The 19,623-nt window shown below is 42.9% G+C and overlaps 1 protein-coding gene across 3 annotated transcripts in view; it reads left to right on the plus strand.

The window, feature by feature from the left end:
- pax3a (paired box 3a) overlaps window positions 1–17,019 on the plus strand; it is a 41,083-nt gene extending 24,064 nt beyond the window's left edge. For all 3 annotated transcript variants that reach the window (XM_050032476.1, XM_050032475.1, XM_050032473.1), the window contains 5 exons: window positions 5,632–5,831; window positions 6,424–6,589; window positions 8,480–8,700; window positions 13,361–13,624; window positions 15,756–17,019. In XM_050032476.1, the coding sequence (XP_049888433.1) occupies window positions 5,632–5,831; window positions 6,424–6,589; window positions 8,480–8,700; window positions 13,361–13,624; window positions 15,756–15,773 (869 nt within the window). In that variant the 3' untranslated portion in view covers window positions 15,774–17,019. The remainder of the gene's footprint in view (window positions 1–5,631; window positions 5,832–6,423; window positions 6,590–8,479; window positions 8,701–13,360; window positions 13,625–15,755) is intronic.
- The last annotated feature ends 2,604 nt before the right edge of the window (window positions 17,020–19,623 follow it).

Below are 19,623 nucleotides of genomic sequence, written 5' to 3' on the forward strand. Positions count from 1 at the left end.
CAGTAGAAAAAGGGAGCTCTCTATTTCCTTGGAAGTATTAGCCAAGCAAAACTCTGTGATGGGGAGGATAAAGGGGTGTGAAGAGAAAAGGGGTCGGGGGCGAGGGGACTCTGCAAAGAGGAGCACAATGGGATAGTTAATTGAGTAAAGCCAGACAGCGTTGTCAATCACTTAACTTTGTTTAGCCTCTAGTTTTTGTGGAGCTGTTTCGTCCAGCACATTGCACATTATGGACACGCCAGCACAACTCTGTTGCTGTTTTGATTAATGTCTTTTTTTTACCTCTCTGTGAACAAAGAAACTCACTAAAAAAAGAACAGAAATTTATAAGACTTTTAAAAATATTTGCTCAAAGCATTTATCTCACACATTTGTCCAAACTCAGGGGTTAAAACAGCAATAAAAGTTGAAAATGTGCACGCAAAGCTCATAACACTATAAGAAATACACCTTTAACGAGTGTTTGCAGGGTGAAAAAAAGAAAGCGTGGAATGTGATGATGTCTTCTCTCTCTGTTGAGTGTGTGAAGTTGTGTTGCAGGGTCAATAGTGAGGCCGTTTTAACTGCAGCGCTGTGCAGTAGCTGTGAAGAGGTCAGGGGCTAACCTAGGGTCACTTGACTGTTAAAACTATCAGGCCCCAGGAAAAGGAGGTTATAATAATGTTTGGGAAAAGATGACAACTGCCCGACTCCCTGAAATCACATCGGTGAATAAGTGTTGTAATAACCCAGAGGTGTGGACTCGAGTCACACGACTTGGACTTGGGTCACACCTTCGATGACTTTAGATTCAACTTGACGAATTCAAAACAGACTTGCTACTCAATCTGGACTTTAAAACCAAGACTTTGACTTGAGGCTTTTAACTTGAAAATACTTGATACCTAAAAAGTATGCTATTTAAAACGTGTGCCACAAATACATTTATTTCCCTTTATTTCCTGAATCAGCTAATGCTATTCACTCCCAACAAGTCGGCACTTGGTTTGAACCAATCTGACAGCAGCTTGTCAAGCTGCAGGAGCCATGAAGAACTAAAGTTACGTTACTGAGTGCCAGTTGGAAAAATGACACCAAAGATAATTTAATTTTTGTACAAAAACTATGCAGTGGTCAACAAAAAACAAATTGCAGCACGCAAAACGAGTCGAAACCTTTCAACTAACTTGTTTTAACGAATAAAAACATTCCCGATTTTTGTACATTTGATATATTATTATTCTGTTGTTTTATGTGGCTTGTTTAGGACTCGAAAAACCTAAAGCTTAGGACTCTGGACTTGACTTGGGACTCGGATATGAAGGCAAAACAGTGACTTGGTCCCACCTCTTCACTTTAAAGTGCCTAGACTTGATCTTTTGTGTGAATCCAAATACAGATTTTGCTGGTATCTGGAGAGAGCATGCTCGTTATTCTGAGCAAGGTGATTGGTTCGGTCGTCTGTCTGGCCTAAACGAGGCCGGGCTGAGTCTCCGTTTGACTGGAACGTGCGGCAGACTGGCCTGTTGCTTTGTCCCCGCGTGGTTTCTGTGCCGTTGCTTTGTCCGTGCCCCGAGGGTGGAAATGCCACCGTGAAACTGTCACCTAACTGCGCCGTGGTGGAACTAAATAATAACCACCGCACACTGGGCACACATAATAGCCATGAAGGGCCATTTGTGGCTTTTTGTCACCTCACCAATATTAGACAGAGATACATCTTTCAAAGTCATATCGCCAGCTCTTTCTTTGTCCGTTAAGTGCCAACCTCCTGCGCGTATTCACTCCATTTCTTTTCTGTCCATCACATCATCATCTCCCTCTCTCTTTCTCTCTATCTGCACCCCCCCTCCTCTCTTTTCCCAGGCAGCTGCGGGATCCTGGGGGCTCTTTAGCAAGTCAAGTGAGCAGCCCACTCGCTCCCATTTTTCCCTTAACTGTTAACCCCAGCTGAGCCCATAAGCTGTCAGTTAACTATTCTTTTCCTCCAGTGCATCTGCTCGCTCTGGCTCTATGTGGCACGCCACTATTTTATTCAGTGGACCCACTCGCTCTATGCTCTGTGGCCTGAAAGGGCCAGATCTACTTCCCTGGGCAAATAACTAGTTCATTTGTCTCTTCTGCCCTTTGTTTTGTGTTGCGAACACATGTCACCAGCTCAATTACCTTCTCTATTAACAGCCCCTGGAGGAAGGGCTAGCCAGCCCCTACCAAGACAAGGCTATAAACTGCCCCATATGCTCCGCTTCTCTTTCTCTTTGGCTCTTCATCCCTCTGCCTTCCTTTCATTCTTTCTGCTGATTTCTCGCTTCTTCGCCTTCCTTCACTTTTGATTCGCTCTCATACTTTCTGTCACTCTTTCCACTTCATTCATTTTTTTGCCATTTCAAGCTACGTGTGTGAATCTGCGTGCACATACGTACATGGATGTGTGCGGCTGTGCATGTCTCTTCATATTAACATCTCTCAAACCGATGGGAAAGGGGGGGGTGAATGCTTGGCAAGGCGAGTCCTGGCCGATGTAGACTGTGCAGTAAACAAGAGCAGTCTTTATTCTCGCAGTTGGAATCCTCACTTGGTTTTTTTGGCCTGTTTGAGGCACTGCTGCGGCAGGTGATGCTAATGGAACTGGACGTTCCCGAAGTTCACATCTGTGACCCTCTGGAGTTTATCTTCCCCGCCTGTCTGTCTCCTCTCTTGATCGATAAATGGTTCTGTTTACTGTCAGTGGACGCTCTGTAGCACTGTCCTCTTTTCCTGCTGGTCTTTGAGTGTGTGTACTATGTGTGTGTGCGCTTGTTTTTTTATTTAACAGTCTCTGATCAGGGGAAAGGAACCTGTTGAATTCACTTGTTGAATACTCCACTAAACTGTGCTAATACCCTCCAAACTATGTTAAACTGATCCACCATCCACTCTGCTATCTAAATTAGCTTGTTATTAGTTGATTAACTTACATCTTACTTTGTTTTGAAATGTCTGTTTTATGGATAGCTCCGCAGCAGCCCCAATTTCCGCTTGAGGGATAATAATCTATCTTTCTATTAAGATTCTTGTCAGGGCCGCAGCCAAACTGTGAGCGGCTATGGAGTATTTTCAGCTCCCCAGTGCTTTAGCTGCAGCGTAAAATTTGATTTGGGTGTTTAAGTAAGGAGGTCGAGGCCTCCCTTTGTGTGTTTTAGTATCCTCTTCTGCCGTTTGTCGCGGGGAATGTGTGGGAACAGCCCTCTGCGAGTCGGCTTCTGCATCAGCGTGCCTCAAAATCGATCCCCTACCCTTGTTTGAAGATGTCAAAGATGTGGCTGCAGCGACGGGTGAGCACACAGAAAGAGAGAAGTGAAGTGAATGGATGAGATGGAAGGGACAGGTCCGCTTTTATGAATGACCAGCACCCCCATTCTCCTTCGCTTGGCACCCCACACCCCTTCCCCAGCATCTTCTTCAGGTGCCTCCAGCCTCCCATCTCCTCTCCATGTCAACCTCTTCAACTCCCCCATCCCTCCCCCAACCCAGCTCTGTGCCCCTCAGGCCGTGGAGGGAGGGGATGAAGGGGTGCTCCCCTGCTGTGCCCCTCCACAGCCCCCAGTGGCCCTTCTCTGGACCCCTTTGTGCCCCCTCCACTTCTCCCTCCCACCCTTCATTCCCCCACTCAGCCCCTGGCCTTACAGCCCCCCCTGCACTCCCCTGCTGGGCAGGTGACAGACCCCTGAATGCGGGCCCGGGCGTCCCTGATGGCTCCTACAGATGGAGCGTGGTAATCGGTCCAACAGAGGCCTGCCACAGGCTTTTCCCTGCTAAGATACAAAGGCTTGGCCTCATCACTTCCAAAAAAAAAAAAAAAAAGACAGCGAGTGTGAGAGGAAGAGAGCAAAAGAGAAAGTGCGAGCCAGAGGATGACAAAAGCAACAATGTCATTTGCCATTAAGGGAGAGTCTGTGACGGAGTGTTTTCTCTGTAGTTACTAATAATAAAAACAGGGAGGGGAAAAGAGAGGGAAAGATAGAAATAAAGGGGGCATAGGAGGAGAGATCCACCCCCACCCTGCAGTTAACATGAGTTACAGTGCCAATGGGGAGCTTTCTCCTCTGAGGAGTTTTATGAGCTCCCCTTCCCTCCCTCAGGAATCTTTTCGTTTCTGCGCCGTCATTGGTTCTCCGTCTTTTTCTTTCTTTCTCTGTTCCTCCATCATTAAAATGGTAATGACATCGCATGTTACTTTGCTTGCTGTTTCTCGCAGTCCTCTCCTCTAGCATTGTTTACCTGCTGATTAATGGAACTTCCACTTACTAATCCAAACAATACTGATGTGTAAAAATGTGCTTATAGGAAAAAGTATCAGGTTTTCATGCTGTGTGGCCTTCTCGTTATGCCTGTTGTACTATAAAATTTGCTCCAACTGGTCTCAGGCCACATCCTTACCTAAACAAACCACATCCCAAAGTCACAGTGCACGTTCCAGGAGTATCTAAGCATCCAGCCAATCCTCTGTGAGACTTTCTGCCAGCGTGGCGCCCTTGGTTCAAATGTAATAAAGAGCTCTTCTCAGCATCAGAATCCTGTGTGCTGGCGGCCCTGCAGCACAGCAGCATTCCCAGGGAGCAAATCCGTGTGTAATGCCTGGTCAGACACACACTGGCAACCCGGCACAAACATTTCCTGCTCGGCTCCAGAGGCTCCAGAGGCAAGGGGAGATCCCTGCTGCCCCCCTCCATGTCTGACTTGGCACTTTTTAATTAAAGCTTTAAATCTGGAGGGCAGAGGGAGAATGAGCAGTCTGGGGGAAACAGACAGTCCTCTGCTGAAGCCTTTCTGTTGCCTACACCTGTCTCTCTGCTTTTGAGTCTCTTACTTCTCCTCTCTCAGCTTAGGTGTTGGCTGCATAGTAAAGTGAGAGTCGAAAAGGTGCAGTGAACCCTCCTCATGAGGTTTAAGAGGTCCCTCTGGGGTGGATTTGGGAGTGGATTCCAACTCTTTCTGTCTTGTGTCCATCTGTGTTTGACACATTGTCATAGACTGCGTTCATTGAGTGAAAGCCCATAGTCGGGACGCAGCAGATGCATGTTTGTGAGTGTGTGTATGACTGAGAAAGAGATGGGGGATTGCAGACATGTAATGGCGGACAATAGCAGGCTGTCACGCTAGTTTGTGGAGCCTAATCATTATTTAATAGATGGGTAACCTCCCCCCCGAACGGCAGCAATAGTCTTCTGTCTCTGGTCTCAAGCCTTCATTGATTCCCTTCTTCTGCTGAATTAGATCCCAATGGCTGTCTCCCAGTTACCCGGTCGCTCTCTCCTGCCCTCAACTGAACAAACAGATTAAGAAGCACCTGCAAAAGGCTGCCTGCTCTTTACTATGGGACCCTATCGGCATAGCGCACAGCATGGCTAAGACTCGGGGAGACACAGTGTCCCAGGGAATAGATGCCCCAGAGGGATCTAGCCCTCTTTAATCCATGTTCAAGCAGCCTCTGGCTTTTGATCCCCTCAGGAACCACTGAGTAGTTTAAGGCAGCAGGAGGACACAATCTAAAATTTGCTCTGTACTCAGCACAATCTATTGTCTCAAATCTGTTTCAGCTTTAACCTTAAGGTTTATTCCGTATCGGTCTGCCTCCCCTGAATGCTGAAGTCTGTTTGTTTTCAATTGCAGCCAGCCACTCAGATGAGGGCTCCGACGTGGACTCGGAGCCAGGCCTGCCTCTGAAGAGGAAGCAGCGCCGCAGTCGGACCACCTTCACGGCCGAGCAGCTGGAGGAGCTGGAGAGGGCCTTCGAACGCACGCACTACCCCGACATCTACACGCGGGAGGAGCTGGCTCAGCGGGCCAAACTGACAGAGGCTCGAGTTCAGGTTAGGCACGCGCTCAGACACAGTCTGTCCCAGACACGCCGTCTGATGGCGAAGAAATGGATCTGTCTGTCACAGATACGTGTCTTGTGGCCGTTAAATCGCCTAGGGATGTTGCCACACATTCCTTACTGCCATTAGACATGTGTCCCCCCTTCCTCTGACACCCTCGACCCGCTGCCTGACCCCCTCTGCACATGTACAGACACAAACAAACACAGACACACTGCTCCCACTGTGTTTGAGGACAGCTTTCTATTCTTGTCAGACTCTACCACAAAAAGGGGCTATGTAAAGACCCCAAAATAGATGTCTGATTCAGATAGTGTGCTAATATAGGCTTTAACAGCTGTTACACTCTGAACCCATTGACTTGCAGTAGCACACAAAGATGTGGTTTCACTGCACGCTCCAGATGTTAAGATCTCTATCAGTTCAGCTCCCTGTAATGGATCAGAGCGGCCTCGCATATACACACATATATACATTCACAAGCATGAAGCCCTCTCACATGTACATACTGGACAAGACAGCTTGTTTTGTTGGGTTCACAGAGAAGATAAAGAAACTTGTCTTGTCTCTGTTCTTCTCTCAGGTGTGGTTCAGCAACAGAAGAGCCCGGTGGAGGAAGCAAGCAGGAGCCAATCAACTGATGGCGTTTAACCACCTCATCCCCGGTGGTTTCCCTCCGTCAGCTATGTCCGGCCTGCAGCCCTATCAGCTGTCCGACAGCCCCTACACTCCCACCTCGATAGCTCAAGGTGGGTTCAGCTGAACACGTTTGAACATACTTTAAATTTAAGCTTTAAAATGTTTTTGCATAATTAGAGGGTGTGCCTACGACCCTGACTTCTAACAAGGGGCATATCAACATATTACTCATTAACAGACAAGGGAAGATTAAAAGATTTTCCAACTTTGAGAGGAAAATATGCTTTAGAAAAGCAAGATTTTTATAGGTATCCACAACTACGGCACTATTATACTCAACATGTTAAAAATCACCCATCAGATCTGGATGACCCGGTGCTGAAAGTAGTTTTAGGATCATACATGTCTGCATTAAACAAATTCTATCCAGACTATATCAGGGTTTTATGTCGAAGAAATCCCATTCCTATTTAATTATTTTAGGTAAAGCTGACTTTCAACCTGGACACTTTAATGAATACTTATCTGGTGTTTTGATATCCGCTGGTAAGAAAACTATCACAAGACGATGGCTGCTTTCTGACCCCCCCACAATAGAAGAATGGATAGATATTATTTATGAAATATACATAGTAGAAAAAACTTACCTTCTCACTTGCCTACAAATGAATAGATTTACAAAGTTATGGTCAAACTGGATCCCGTATGCACGACAGTCACTGCCACATTTTTTGGTATGGATGCCTGGTCTCCTAACCAACTTAAAAATAATGTACTGGAATGTCTCTCAGTTTGATAATGTATACCTTTGTCACACATCCCCTTTTTCACAATGTGAAATAGTTAAAGGGTACACACTGTTTAAAAAAGGATAATGAGGAAAGAAGGTCTTAGGTATCTTCGTATCTGCAAGTATACAGTATATATATACTGTATTCTCTTTTTGATAGTTGGTTATTTGCTTGCAATGATCCCTTTAATAAAATTAAAATAAAATTAAAAAATAATGGGGGAAAAAAAATAAAATAAAGTAAAATAATAATAAAAAAAAAAAAGATAAAATAAAATAAATAATTAAATAAAAAATAAAGAATTTGGAATTATCTTAAGACAGCAGCAGACGTGTTCTTGATAAAACCAAAATGGGATTTTAAAAAGCAACTCCATCTGCATCTTCTTTTCCTTGTTTTACAAATGGAGATTCCCACTCAGCAGTTAGCAAAATGCAGCGCAGTACTGTAGGTTATGGCTCTGATGCCCTCCCCTCCCTCAGCCCCTGCGCATGCCTTTCACTGACAGTGTAAGCATGGAGAAGATTTCAAAGATTTGATATTGGAGGTGGAAGGTGGTGCTACTTTGTTATTATTATTAAACATTTATTTACCATGTTAGGACACGTTTAGATTCAGTATAATATAATACTGCGTTTGCGCTGTATGGACCCATCAGAGGCAGCAATAGACCAGCAACTCCTCGTATTCTGTGAGGTAAAATTGTTGTTTCTGTCAAAGGAGTCTCATGGCTGTTTAAGTGTATGCTATATTTAGATTATTTCAACCTCTTCACCTTGCTGTCAGACAGCCCTTTGCGATGGAGAACTGAAGCCATTTTATCGCCCTCTTCAAAGCCACCAGACACCATTGACAGAAGCAGTAATTTTACCTCACAGCACACGGAAGTTGCTACCTGCCGCCGACTGGATTTATTAAGTTTGTTTGTGTTATTGTGTGACTTTTGTAACCGACTAATGTGGCCTCTATAGCAGTAAGAACGTCATCATGCAAAATCTATGTCAGGTCACATGGGAAAAAGATTAGAAAGGCTTGGGAAAGTAGAATTTTCATGCTAAAATATACATACTTCAACCAAAATCGAATTCGGATTTGAAAACTTAAGGAACACTACTGCAAGGCCACACAATGATATTAAAACCAAAATAATAATAATAATAATAATGTTAATATAGCCGCTCTTTAACTGTTATCTTTTGTTCTCTGCAGCGTCCGAGCAGCCCAGCACAGTCCACCGACCGCAGCCTCTGCCCCCCACCTCCGTGCACCAGAGTGGGCTCGCCTCGTCAGCCGGCTCCCAGGATGGAAGCTCTGCGTACTGCCTGTCCTCTGGACGTCACAGCTTCTCAGGATACTCTGACAGCTTTGTGGCGCCGACAGGACACACCAACACTGTCAACCCCACCATCGGCAACAGCCTCTCGCCACAGGTTCGTCTCCACATTCATTTTTTTCAATAGAATATAGAAATATAATGTCTACTTCATATACAAACACGCACACCTATCCACACACATATGTTATCATACCAGGAAACAGAACACTAATAGTTCCTCATGACATTTATGAGACACACCATATGGAAGGATAATGATACACACAAACACACACCGCGTGTGCGTGACCCAGGAGGTGTCATTGCGGTGACATTGATGAAAACCTTGTTAAGCTGAGAAACACGGTAGCTTTTCATTTTTGTTTATTCTGATGGGTTGTTTGATGAATTTGAAATGTGGCAAACGTCAGTCTTTGGGGAGGGAAAAGGGATGAGACATGAGGACGGATGTATGGATGTTGGACGATGACACAAATCAAAACTGAAAAGACAATTATGGTCGATTACACAGTCATCAGTGTCCATCAGTGGCTCCCTACCAGCCTAGAAGATGGACTAACAGGCGGAAAACGAGCTTTTAACCGCCACAAAGGGTGGCCGGCCCACATGCAATGCATGCTGGGTACTAATTCCCATGAGAGAGAATCTCACACTCCTGTCAGGCACAGATAAAAAACGGCCTCAGGCAGGTTTGTTTCAACGCGAATGCCTGAGGATGTATATATATTGAAATAAAGAGAAGATCTTTGTTGTGGCTGCCAGGGTGCACGGTCAGGAAGTGGTAGGTGGCACCATTGTGGCTGAGTATAATTGACTGCTTTGATATATGAGCAATAGTTATGGAGTAGAATTTGTTGTTTTCTCCTCAAGAACTAGCCACATTTACTTTATTTTATTTTCACTGGACAGATAAAAGTAAAGCGAGGTAGGAGAGAGTGAAGATAACATGAGGAGAACTGTGAGCGTCAGTGGCTGGTGGTTTTAATCTTAGCCATCTGAGCTACCTCGTAATTTGTTGAAACATAACTGGCATGCTGCGAGTAGCTGCCGTCCTGTAACTGAGAGAGCATGTCTGCGGTGTGAGTTCACACACCCACAGGGTCACGAGTGCCTTTAACTCCAATAAAGAGGCCAAAGGTGCCATGGCCTCATGGATGGTTTCAGCATTAACCTTAGCGGGGCAGGCCGGTACAGAACGGACAGCTCATCTTGCGTAGGGACGGCGGCGTGCCTGGAATGTTTTCTCAGTCTGGAATAGCAATCACAGAATGTTCCAGTGTCTTAATTGATTGGAATGAAGTAATCTATCCCCTCGTAACAAAGTGTGTAATTTATGCAAATGACTCACTTTGTTGGCTAATTTGTTTTAATTCATGTATTCATTGCAGCTGTTTGAATGTATATTGCAATGCAGTTTTCTCTATTTCAGATTAGGATAGAATTAATTTCTTGATTTTAACTTAATAAGAGGGAGGAAATGAGGACTGATTAAATTCTGTGACATTGATAGTTAATACATGAAGACCTCTCCGCACTTAGAAAAGTTTACCGCTTCAGTTTTCTCGCACAGCCTCACAGCTCGGTCCGTTGTGTGTGAAATCCTCTTTGGAATTATCTGAACTCTGAATCTGTCTCTAAAAACTACTCTACTCTACTACTGTGTCCATCAGGAGATCCAGAGGTTCAGTTAACTCCAGATATGGTCACATTAGAGCGCCACGGAGTTTTGATATGGATAAGGTTGACTTTAGATAGGTGATATTGTTGTCTGAGCAGTTAGCTCTGTATTTGGAGCTTCAGTCGGGGCCGGTGGTTTCCCCTGTGGTGCGGGGTCTCTGGCGTCTCACCGTTGATCTGGTGCATACCAAAGGAACCCTTTCTCACCAAGCAAGCGAGCGGCCGGGATTTGCACCCCCCTGAGACCTAATCCCCGGAACAACCTCAAAACAGACACCATCGGGAACTGCTGCCGTTTCAGTTGCAGACAGAGTGTGCGTGAGCGCATGAGCGCGTACATAGACACAGAACCTCTGACACAGGCGTGCACTCGCAGACACATACCACACAAACGACTGTTTATATGCACAGGAACATGTGTGATGTTGTGAGAAAATATGGCCAAACACCACTGGATAAGCAGGAGAAAATCTTTTTAATGAAGTTTATTTAAGTTTGTATATTTATTAGCAGTAATTAAATATTATATTTTTTCTGACACTTTAAGGAAAGGATACTTTAAAGGAATACTTCACTCACAAAATGATTGTTTGTTTTATCAGTTACTCACCAAATGTTACATTAAATTCATGAGAAAATCTTTATTTTTACAATGAATGAAGAATCCAAAAACTAAGAAAATTCTTGTGTTTAACATCAGCAAAACTATATCAAAACATCCATTTACAAACTCTCACACGACTTGTGCTGTATAATCTAAGTCCCATTCATCTAGTCATATGCTCAGTACTTCCCAAACACATGCATTTTCATTAAAACATCACTATTTAAGACACTTCTGCATAAAAAGTCTCATGCACAGATGAGTAGGGGGACTAAACTCTGCTCAGTGAAATGCACAAGCAGAGTAATCACACGCTTGTCCAGCTGTGCTACACTGTGAGACTATTTATGTGGTAGTAGGGGAGACCGGGGTTATATCTAAACAGTTACATACTTCAACATAGGCTGTTTGACATTTTAACATAAGTTCCTGGTCATATTATGATGGCGATTAATCTGTTCCAGTGTCACTGTTTAATGTAATGTTATATTCATAATGAATTGTTGTGAAACATTGGCTTTAATAAAGGCTAGAGTTTAAATTGATGGTTTAAACATAAGGGGCGTTGATGAGCACTATTATAGAGGTGGTATTAATTTCAATTTGTTAAATCTTTATTTATTTTTTTCTAAACCTCATTGATAACTGCAGGGACAACAACCCCATACACTGTGACAACCAACCCTGTGATGGGGTGTTTTGATGGTTAATTTCGTCTTGTTACAATAAGCTGTAAAAATGAAAGGGATACCCATTGCAAGCCGAGACCCTAAGCTTTCATTTAATGTAAGAACGACTGTTGAAAGATGTTTTAATGATGAGCAATTCACACGAGTAAAAAGTGTAACAACCAACCCTGGTCTCCCCTATTGGTTTAGCGAAAATGTATGTGTATGGAAATACTCATTAAATGACTCAATAAACGAGACTTGGATTACACTGTGTGAGTCATGTGAGAGTTTGTAAACAGATGTTTTGATATAGTTTTGCTGTTAAACGTTAAACGTAGCCCCCTTTTACTTCAGTTCATGAAAAATGTTTTCAGTTTTTGGATTCTTCGTTCACGGCAAAGGCATTCAAGATAAACAAAGGTTTGTGGGGCAAGTAATTGATATACAAATGATAATTTTGTGGGTGAAGTATTCCTTCAACTGTTTTAAAGCAGCCTGAAGATTTATGGGTGACTGAACTGAATTTGTATTTTTGAATTTATAAATACAGAAATATGATGGAGTGTGTGTGCACCAGACATTTGTACTTGACAGAATATCACACATCCTCAGCAGTAGGAAAAATAATGGTTTGGTGGAAGGCCGCATTGATGCGTTTGTCAGATGTGTGAGGACAGATCACTCTGACAGCTCAACTGTAAATTACATACATTAAACAGACCTGAGGTTGTCTCACTATATGGGGGTGTGTGTGTGTGTGTGTGTGTGTGTGTGCCAGCTGGCTGTCACGTGGGAAAGCCCTTGATTTTACATCACTCAGAGTTACTTACTCTCCGCCTTATTTTCTTTCCATTTATTTTGGTTTTATTCTTGATTTTACATCCATTTTCTCCAACATGGATTGTAACTCTTTAACTCGAAACTCTTGTTCTCACTTCAACTTCGCTTTTTAGAAACTTTCATGACTTCGCTTCTCACGCAAACCTCCGTGCAGCTGTTCACGATGTATCACCGATACCCCTACACCTCTGACATCAGAGCAAAAAATGCTCGTATTACACATGACCGTGCACACACACACACCTACTGTTAAATACACAATTCCACACATAGGAGAGGTAGCTCTACCACACATACACAAACACACCCTACCCCTCGTTCCCACGTACCCTTTGGCCTCCTCACCCCGGCCTCACAAGGACACGGTGATTTTAGGGCATCAAGAGAAGGCGAGAGGGAGTGAGACAGACGATAAGAAAAAACACAAAACATCAGTGGACACATAAGAAACGGGTTTTAATTCTGCTTAAAACACATCACATTCGCACAGATTTATCGTTTGAATATGTTTCTTATATTCTGATCAGCCATCGTCTTACACTTCTTTTCATCAATTCCATTTGTAACACTGTGAAAAACCCACAAGTGTCATGATAAAGAAAAATACAAGTGAAAAAATATCACTCTACATCCATAAATTTGACAGGATAACAGAAACCACTAGTGAAGTAAAGGATTGAACTTTTTAGCCACTGTCAGCTCCTCAATCAGTCAAGCAGAGTAAAGGGAAACCACATGTGTGAGGGAAGCCGGTGATAATGTATTTCAATGAACAAGGAGAGGGCCGACACTTTGGGCCACCTGAGTGGAGTGAAAAGTTGATTGAATTATGTAACCAAAAACAAAAATGGAGTGAATAAATTGACTATGTATTTTTAATTTTGAGATTTGAATGGTAAAGTGTGACTAATCTGTGGTTTTTCTATTCTAATCGCCAAGTTTTCCTCCATGTCTCCCTTCAGGTAATGGGCCTATTGAACCCAGGTGGAGTGCCACATCAGTCCCAGAGTGACTTTGCCCTCTCCCCACTGACCGGAGGCCTGGAGCCAAACGGAGGCATGGCCGCCAGCTGCCATGGTTCCCAGCGTTTGGAGGCTCTACCAGGCCTAACCAGTATGCCCACGCTGCCTAGCACTCAGTCTTACTGCCCACCTTCCTACACCTCCCCAGCCTATGCCATGGACCACCATCCAACCTACCAGTATGGACAGTACAGTCAGAGCAAGGTAAGCTTGAAATACACTTTAAAGGGACAGTTCACCCCAAATCGAAAACACATATTTTTCCTCTTACCTGTAGTGCTGTTAATCAGTCTAGATTGGTTTGGTGTGAGTTGCCGAGTGTTGGAGATGTTTGCCTTCTATCAAATATAATGGAACTAGATGTCGCTCAGCTTGTGGTGCCAAAAAAGTACATTTGAAAAACCCAACAGCAATGTCTCCTGCCAGAAATTACTAGATAATCCACAGACCTTGCTGTGAGCAGTTTTCATGTAGGAACAATTTTCTCTCTGCCGAACCACAGCCTCCAACTGTGTCACTGCACAGAAGGAAGTGTACATCTGCTCATGGACCAGTCCTCCGGAAACAGCACTGGGCTTGGAAGCCAATCTTACACAGTGGCCAAATGTGGAATTACAACATCCGGGTCTGTCACATGATGCCATGGCCAAAAAGACTTCTTCCCATAGACTTAAATTGGGAAAGAGACTATTGTAAATCAGTGGCTACATTTTTTGAGTGCCACAACCTCCGCTAAATTACTTGTTTCACTATCTGGAGAAAGCAGCATGATTAAATAGTTTTTATCCCCATTCAAGCTTAGCTGCCATAAGTCTCTGTTGCGCTTGCTCTATGGTCCCCACACTGCGGAACGTCTAAGTGTTTTAATATGAACGGAGCCCCTCTTCCAACGCTGTATCCAGTGTTCTTTATGCATCCACATCATGGACAAGAGGCTTGTTCTCATGACAGAGCGAGGCGTAAACATTAATGGCGTCCTCCTCGGCTGAGCTGTAACATTAGCTGATTTCTGGTGAAGACACATTGCTGTTGAGTTTTTTAGATGTATTTTTTGGCACTTGAGCGCCACAGGCCAAGTGCCATCTCCTTCCATTATACTGGAGAGAAGGCAGACATTTTTACAGCTGATTTCTCCAACACTCAGCAACTCACACCCTCAAAGTCTAGACTGACAAATAGCACCACAGGTAAGAGGAAAAATATGTAGTTTTGATGTTGGGGTGAACTGTCCCTTTAAATGTTTACTTAACTGATGTTTTCATAGTGATTCAGGGGGTTTGATTTCTATATTTAAATGCTAAATGATCTATAATTTATCAGAGGTCATGTCCTTCTATAACCTCTGCTCTGCCTATGCGATTTAGTTTATATTTTCTACCTCACAACCCACGTTAATTACGCAGACCCCTCTGATGAGCGAGCTTCTCAAATCACTCTGCGCTGCGCTGAAATTACATGTATGTTAGAGAGCGCTAGTGGCCAGGTTACCTCAGTTTACATTACCATCACCCGACTATCCACGTGGCCCGATGCAGAGGCATGTCCGGGTCTTATCCCAACACGCACATTTTTCCCTCGCTGTCCTTTCATGACCCCCGTATGATGAGCTTGCCCATCAAACCCTCAGTATAGCGCACCTAGCCATGTAATGACCCCTGTGTAACAAAGATAGCCGCCCAAATGAAAGGAGCCACTTCCCCAAAGCGTGTTTGACAGGAGGGAGGGGAGAGTGCCGTGTGCTGCTGGGGCTGATCTGAGGTACACTACCACATGTTGACTGGCCCATCAGTGGCAACATCTTGATGTCATTAATTTAGCCAGTCCTGGGAGAGACCCACATGTAGCTTTTGGGGGTTTGGGGAAATGTGTTGTGTGTATATCTGTGAGCGCAGGCATGTGTGTGTGTGTGTGTGTGTGTGTGTGTGTGTGTATAAAAGGAGGCTCTTTAACAGGGGGCGATTATGGCCCTTGGCAGGCCAGGATTAGAACCATGTGTCCCACTGGAGGTCAGATTTAGAGTTGTTATTGATCAGTGGAGCAGAGCCACAGATCCAGGGTAAGGCTCAGTCCCAGGCTAGTTTTACCGACCACATTAGGTTCAAAGAATGTCTGAGAAGATTCCCAAAGCTCTTCACCTGTTTTCAGAGTTTTATTATCTAACCTAGGACCCCAGTTTCCATTCTCACCTGCTCTCATGCTCTTAAACACATCATCCTAACACCTCACCTTTCATTTAACTTCACGTCTACTTTTTGCTTCATGGATTCAAGCTGTTGAAGTTGAATAAAACGCAAAGAATCCCTTTAACCCTACTGTCTTTCCCTGTTTTCATCAGGTGCCTTTCATTATATGAAGCCCCCAACATGGCCTGAACGAACAGGAGGCTTCCCGGGCAAGTCTGACATTCATCGCCAGAGAACAACCCCCCTTTCCACATGCTGCCTTTGCCAAACCTCCCCAGCCCCAAGGACAGCGAGAGCCAGAGAGCGGTTGGGTGGGTGAAAGGGGTTGAGGTGTTCTCCTTCAGCAAGGAAAACCAGTTGAGATGGAGGTGTAGCGATGGCGATGGAGGGGGTTGGCTGGAATAATTAGGACCAAAGGCGCAGCCTCTCCTGTTACCTGGCAATCGCTTTGCTTGTGCGTCACGTCACGCTCCGAGGACCAAGTGCGGCTCGTTGTCCACGCTTAAAGAGGAAAAGAAGAGGGCGGGTGGGGAGAGGGGGAGTAAATACATTCAAGATTCTGTATTTGATTTTTGTAATAAGTGGCAGAGAGGTGGACTCAGGAAGCCCCCTGTGCTTCTGAGGTCCAACTTGATAGGGGAGGGTGTATGGTTGATGGTTATCAGAAGGCCAGATGGTGATAACGTGTTGCACTCAGCCGCAATGTTCTTCTAAAGATCTCTTCATCACAATGTCTTAGGAAAATAATATTTACTGTACATTGATGCAACTCGCGTGAAAGACTTTGGAGATGGAAACATGACTACACCGGGAAAACCAGCAGGAAGGCAAGAACGGAGGCGGAGGTGGAGTTATAGGGAAACCACTGCAACCCAAAGAAAGTGCAATACATTCATACCTCATGTGATGTAAATTACCACGGATCAAATGTCCCTGATTATACCCTCAAAAAAAAAAAAAAAACTCTCTCTTTTTAATGTCATTAATTTTGGGTTGTGTGCATTGATCAATCAGGGGAAATCATCGAGCGATGAAAGATAGCAAAACGTAGTCGTGATGTCATAAAGCCAAAAAAATTCTCTGCCAGTGAATACATTATTCAGTTTGACAGTTAATTTTTTTTTTTTCAATTTTGCATGTGTTAAATTAGTTTTCACCAGGAACTTGCAAACGTTGGTTCCATTTCTTATTTATTTAGTGTTGTTCCAGTGTTACGTCTCCTCTGTACGTTTTGTATTAAGCGCTCTTAAGTGCTTAAGTGAGTCTTACACAATGTTCATTATACATGTTTTTTTCTTTTGTATAATTTCCATTTACATTGGCGTAAAATGATTTTTGTTGTAAGAAGTTTTGTGTACAATACAGCACTATTTACTATTTATAATAAACTATATAAAAATGTGGAAAGGTGTGACTTTGAGTGTCATTTACGGCAGTGGTTCCCAACTGGTGGGTCGTGGTCCAAAAGTGGGTTGCGGGTCTATTCTGAATGGACCGCAAGTGACTCGCGAATGTGTCAAGTTAATAAAAAACATGCTGTATTTTTAAGTACAGTGAATTCGTGGTGCATAGCTTTTATTTTGAAGTGCCATTTCCTGCTGTAGAGTGAATGATTCATGGACAGCTACTTGACAGAGACAGCAAACTAGCTTGACGACATGGCCAAACGCACGTATGATGCTACATATATTTAACTGTGTGGACCTTGAACTAATGATTAAGGGGGAATCTGGACCCCATGGCTGGACCATGTGGGAACCACTGATTCATGGGATACCAAAGCTGTAGGTTCCATTGGGAAGACTGAGGTCATGTCCTAATTTAAAGCTGTAGATGGTAAATTTATAAAATTAATTATTTGTCGTATTAACTAAAAATGTGACTGTATCCACATGGCAGTACGTGTGACAGATAATCAGTGAAGAAATCTTATTCCTCTGCCCTTCCTTGCGCTTCTAATCACATTACCGCACCTGAATGAAAACAACCAATCAGTGCAGAGGAGTCTCTAACGCTGCTGATCAAATAAAAACAAGATTCTGTTACTGCTCTCACCTCAAATGTTTTTAAAAACATATTTTAGTGTACTGTTTAGCTGTAAAATGAGAAGGTTTGTGACCAGGCTGCCATGTTTACTAGGATATAGTTTACTGGAGTACCAAGCACCGCCCACCAGCCAGACTAATCTTCTCGTTCTACAGCTAAACAGTACACAAAATACATTTCTGAAAACATTTGAGGTGAGATAAATGCAATATAGCAGAATCTTTGTTCATATTTGATCAGCGTTGTCTTAGTTTGACCGTTTGACCGCAGTTTTACAAACAGTGTTTGACATGATTGTCCGCTGTGTTAGAGATTCCTCGGCTCTGATTGGCTGTTTTTGTTCAGGCACGGCAGGTTATAGCAAATGCCATCAGAAGCAGTAGAAAAAGGAGACACATGATTTTTCTTACAGATTATCTGTCTCATTAAGTGCTGTGTGAATGTAGCCACAATTTCAGCAAATATGACAAAAAGTTTATAAAAGCTCCTGATTGTAGCTGTAATTGATTTTTGTTTGTCTGTTTGAGTTTACATTCTATAATTAAAACCTAACACCTTGTGGGCATTTCTTAAGGTAATTCCAGCATTTTAGACTCAACATGTTCAAGTTAAATTGATTCTAGGCCAATAAATGAATACATTTATTTTTTTTAAATACTATTTATACCTTCATGGGTAAACCTTCAAATTAATTTAATTAAAGTGTAATTTTACAGGAAACTGATTTTTTTTTTCAACTTACAATTTTATTTTTTATTTTTTTTGTGATTTACTATCAGTTAAACTAATGTTTCTTTCTTTTAGTCTTTTTTTCTGGCACATACCAGCTGTTTACCTTTTATCTAAATCTCAATGAGCACGGCAGTGACAATACTTACTCTCTGAGGGCTGCACCCTTCATCACAGCTGGAGGGAGCATTTAGATCCTTTATTTAAGTAAAAGTACGAAAACCATGTTGTAAAAATACTCTGTTACTAGTTAAAGTCTTGCATTGAAAATGTAACTTAAGCAAAAGCATGTAAGAACAATAAGGAAAATGTATTTAAATATTAAAAGTAAAAGTACTCAATGCAGAAAAAAATAGTCAATTGAATAAAAATTAAGAATAATTAAAATGAAAAGAAGCAAGTCCCTATATTTGATAAGCTAGAACTATGAAATAGTTTTGCATGAAAAATGATTTTAAACATGAATAAAATAGTTGCTGAGTAATTTTCTAATCAATCAACTAAGCATTTTAGTTGCTCATATCATTTGTGCGCTAAAAATCTTTATTCGTTAAGTAACTAGTTGCTAAAGTTATCAAATAAAAAGCACATTTCCCTCTGAAGTGTGGTGGGGTAGAAGTAGAAAGAAAAGAAGTAGAAAACTACATTCAATTTCTACTGAAGCACGGTACTCGAGTAAATACACTCAGTTACATTCCACTACAGCCGCTCATGCCTGCTGCTCGAGCACTAAATCATAAATATATCCCCTTTCATAAACACTCCTTTTGGACAAATTCCTGCTCCCTGGGGGCTCCTTCACACCCCTTAATGACTAAAGCAGAGCTGCTGTAAATTATATAAGCACAGCGGCCCGTAGTCACACCAGGACATCAGTCACTGACATGGCTGCGCAGGGTTCACAAGGGTTTTGGCTCTCGCTGCCAAACAGAAAGGAAAACACTGTTCACCCAGTTGGCAGACTCCTCAAAAGGTTACAGATATCACGGGTGCATTTTTATCACTCCCTGTTTTTTTTTTCTCCTGTGGAGGTTTAGGGATCAGGTATGCAGCTGTCCATGTCATTCATGGAACATGTATAAAGTGTGTGTGCATGAGAATACACTGGATGCTTGTTTTAATGTTTGAAATATGCATGTGTGTGTTAGTGTGTTTGTTTGCATGTTTAGATAAAATCAAGGCAAGATCACATTTCACTATTTTCTTTATTCTCCACAAACTTTTCTTTTTCTTTTTACAAGCGCT

The sequence above is a fragment of the Epinephelus moara genome, chromosome 21 (assembly GCF_006386435.1).
Source record: "Epinephelus moara isolate mb chromosome 21, YSFRI_EMoa_1.0, whole genome shotgun sequence".
Lineage (NCBI taxonomy): Eukaryota > Metazoa > Chordata > Actinopteri > Perciformes > Serranidae > Epinephelus > Epinephelus moara.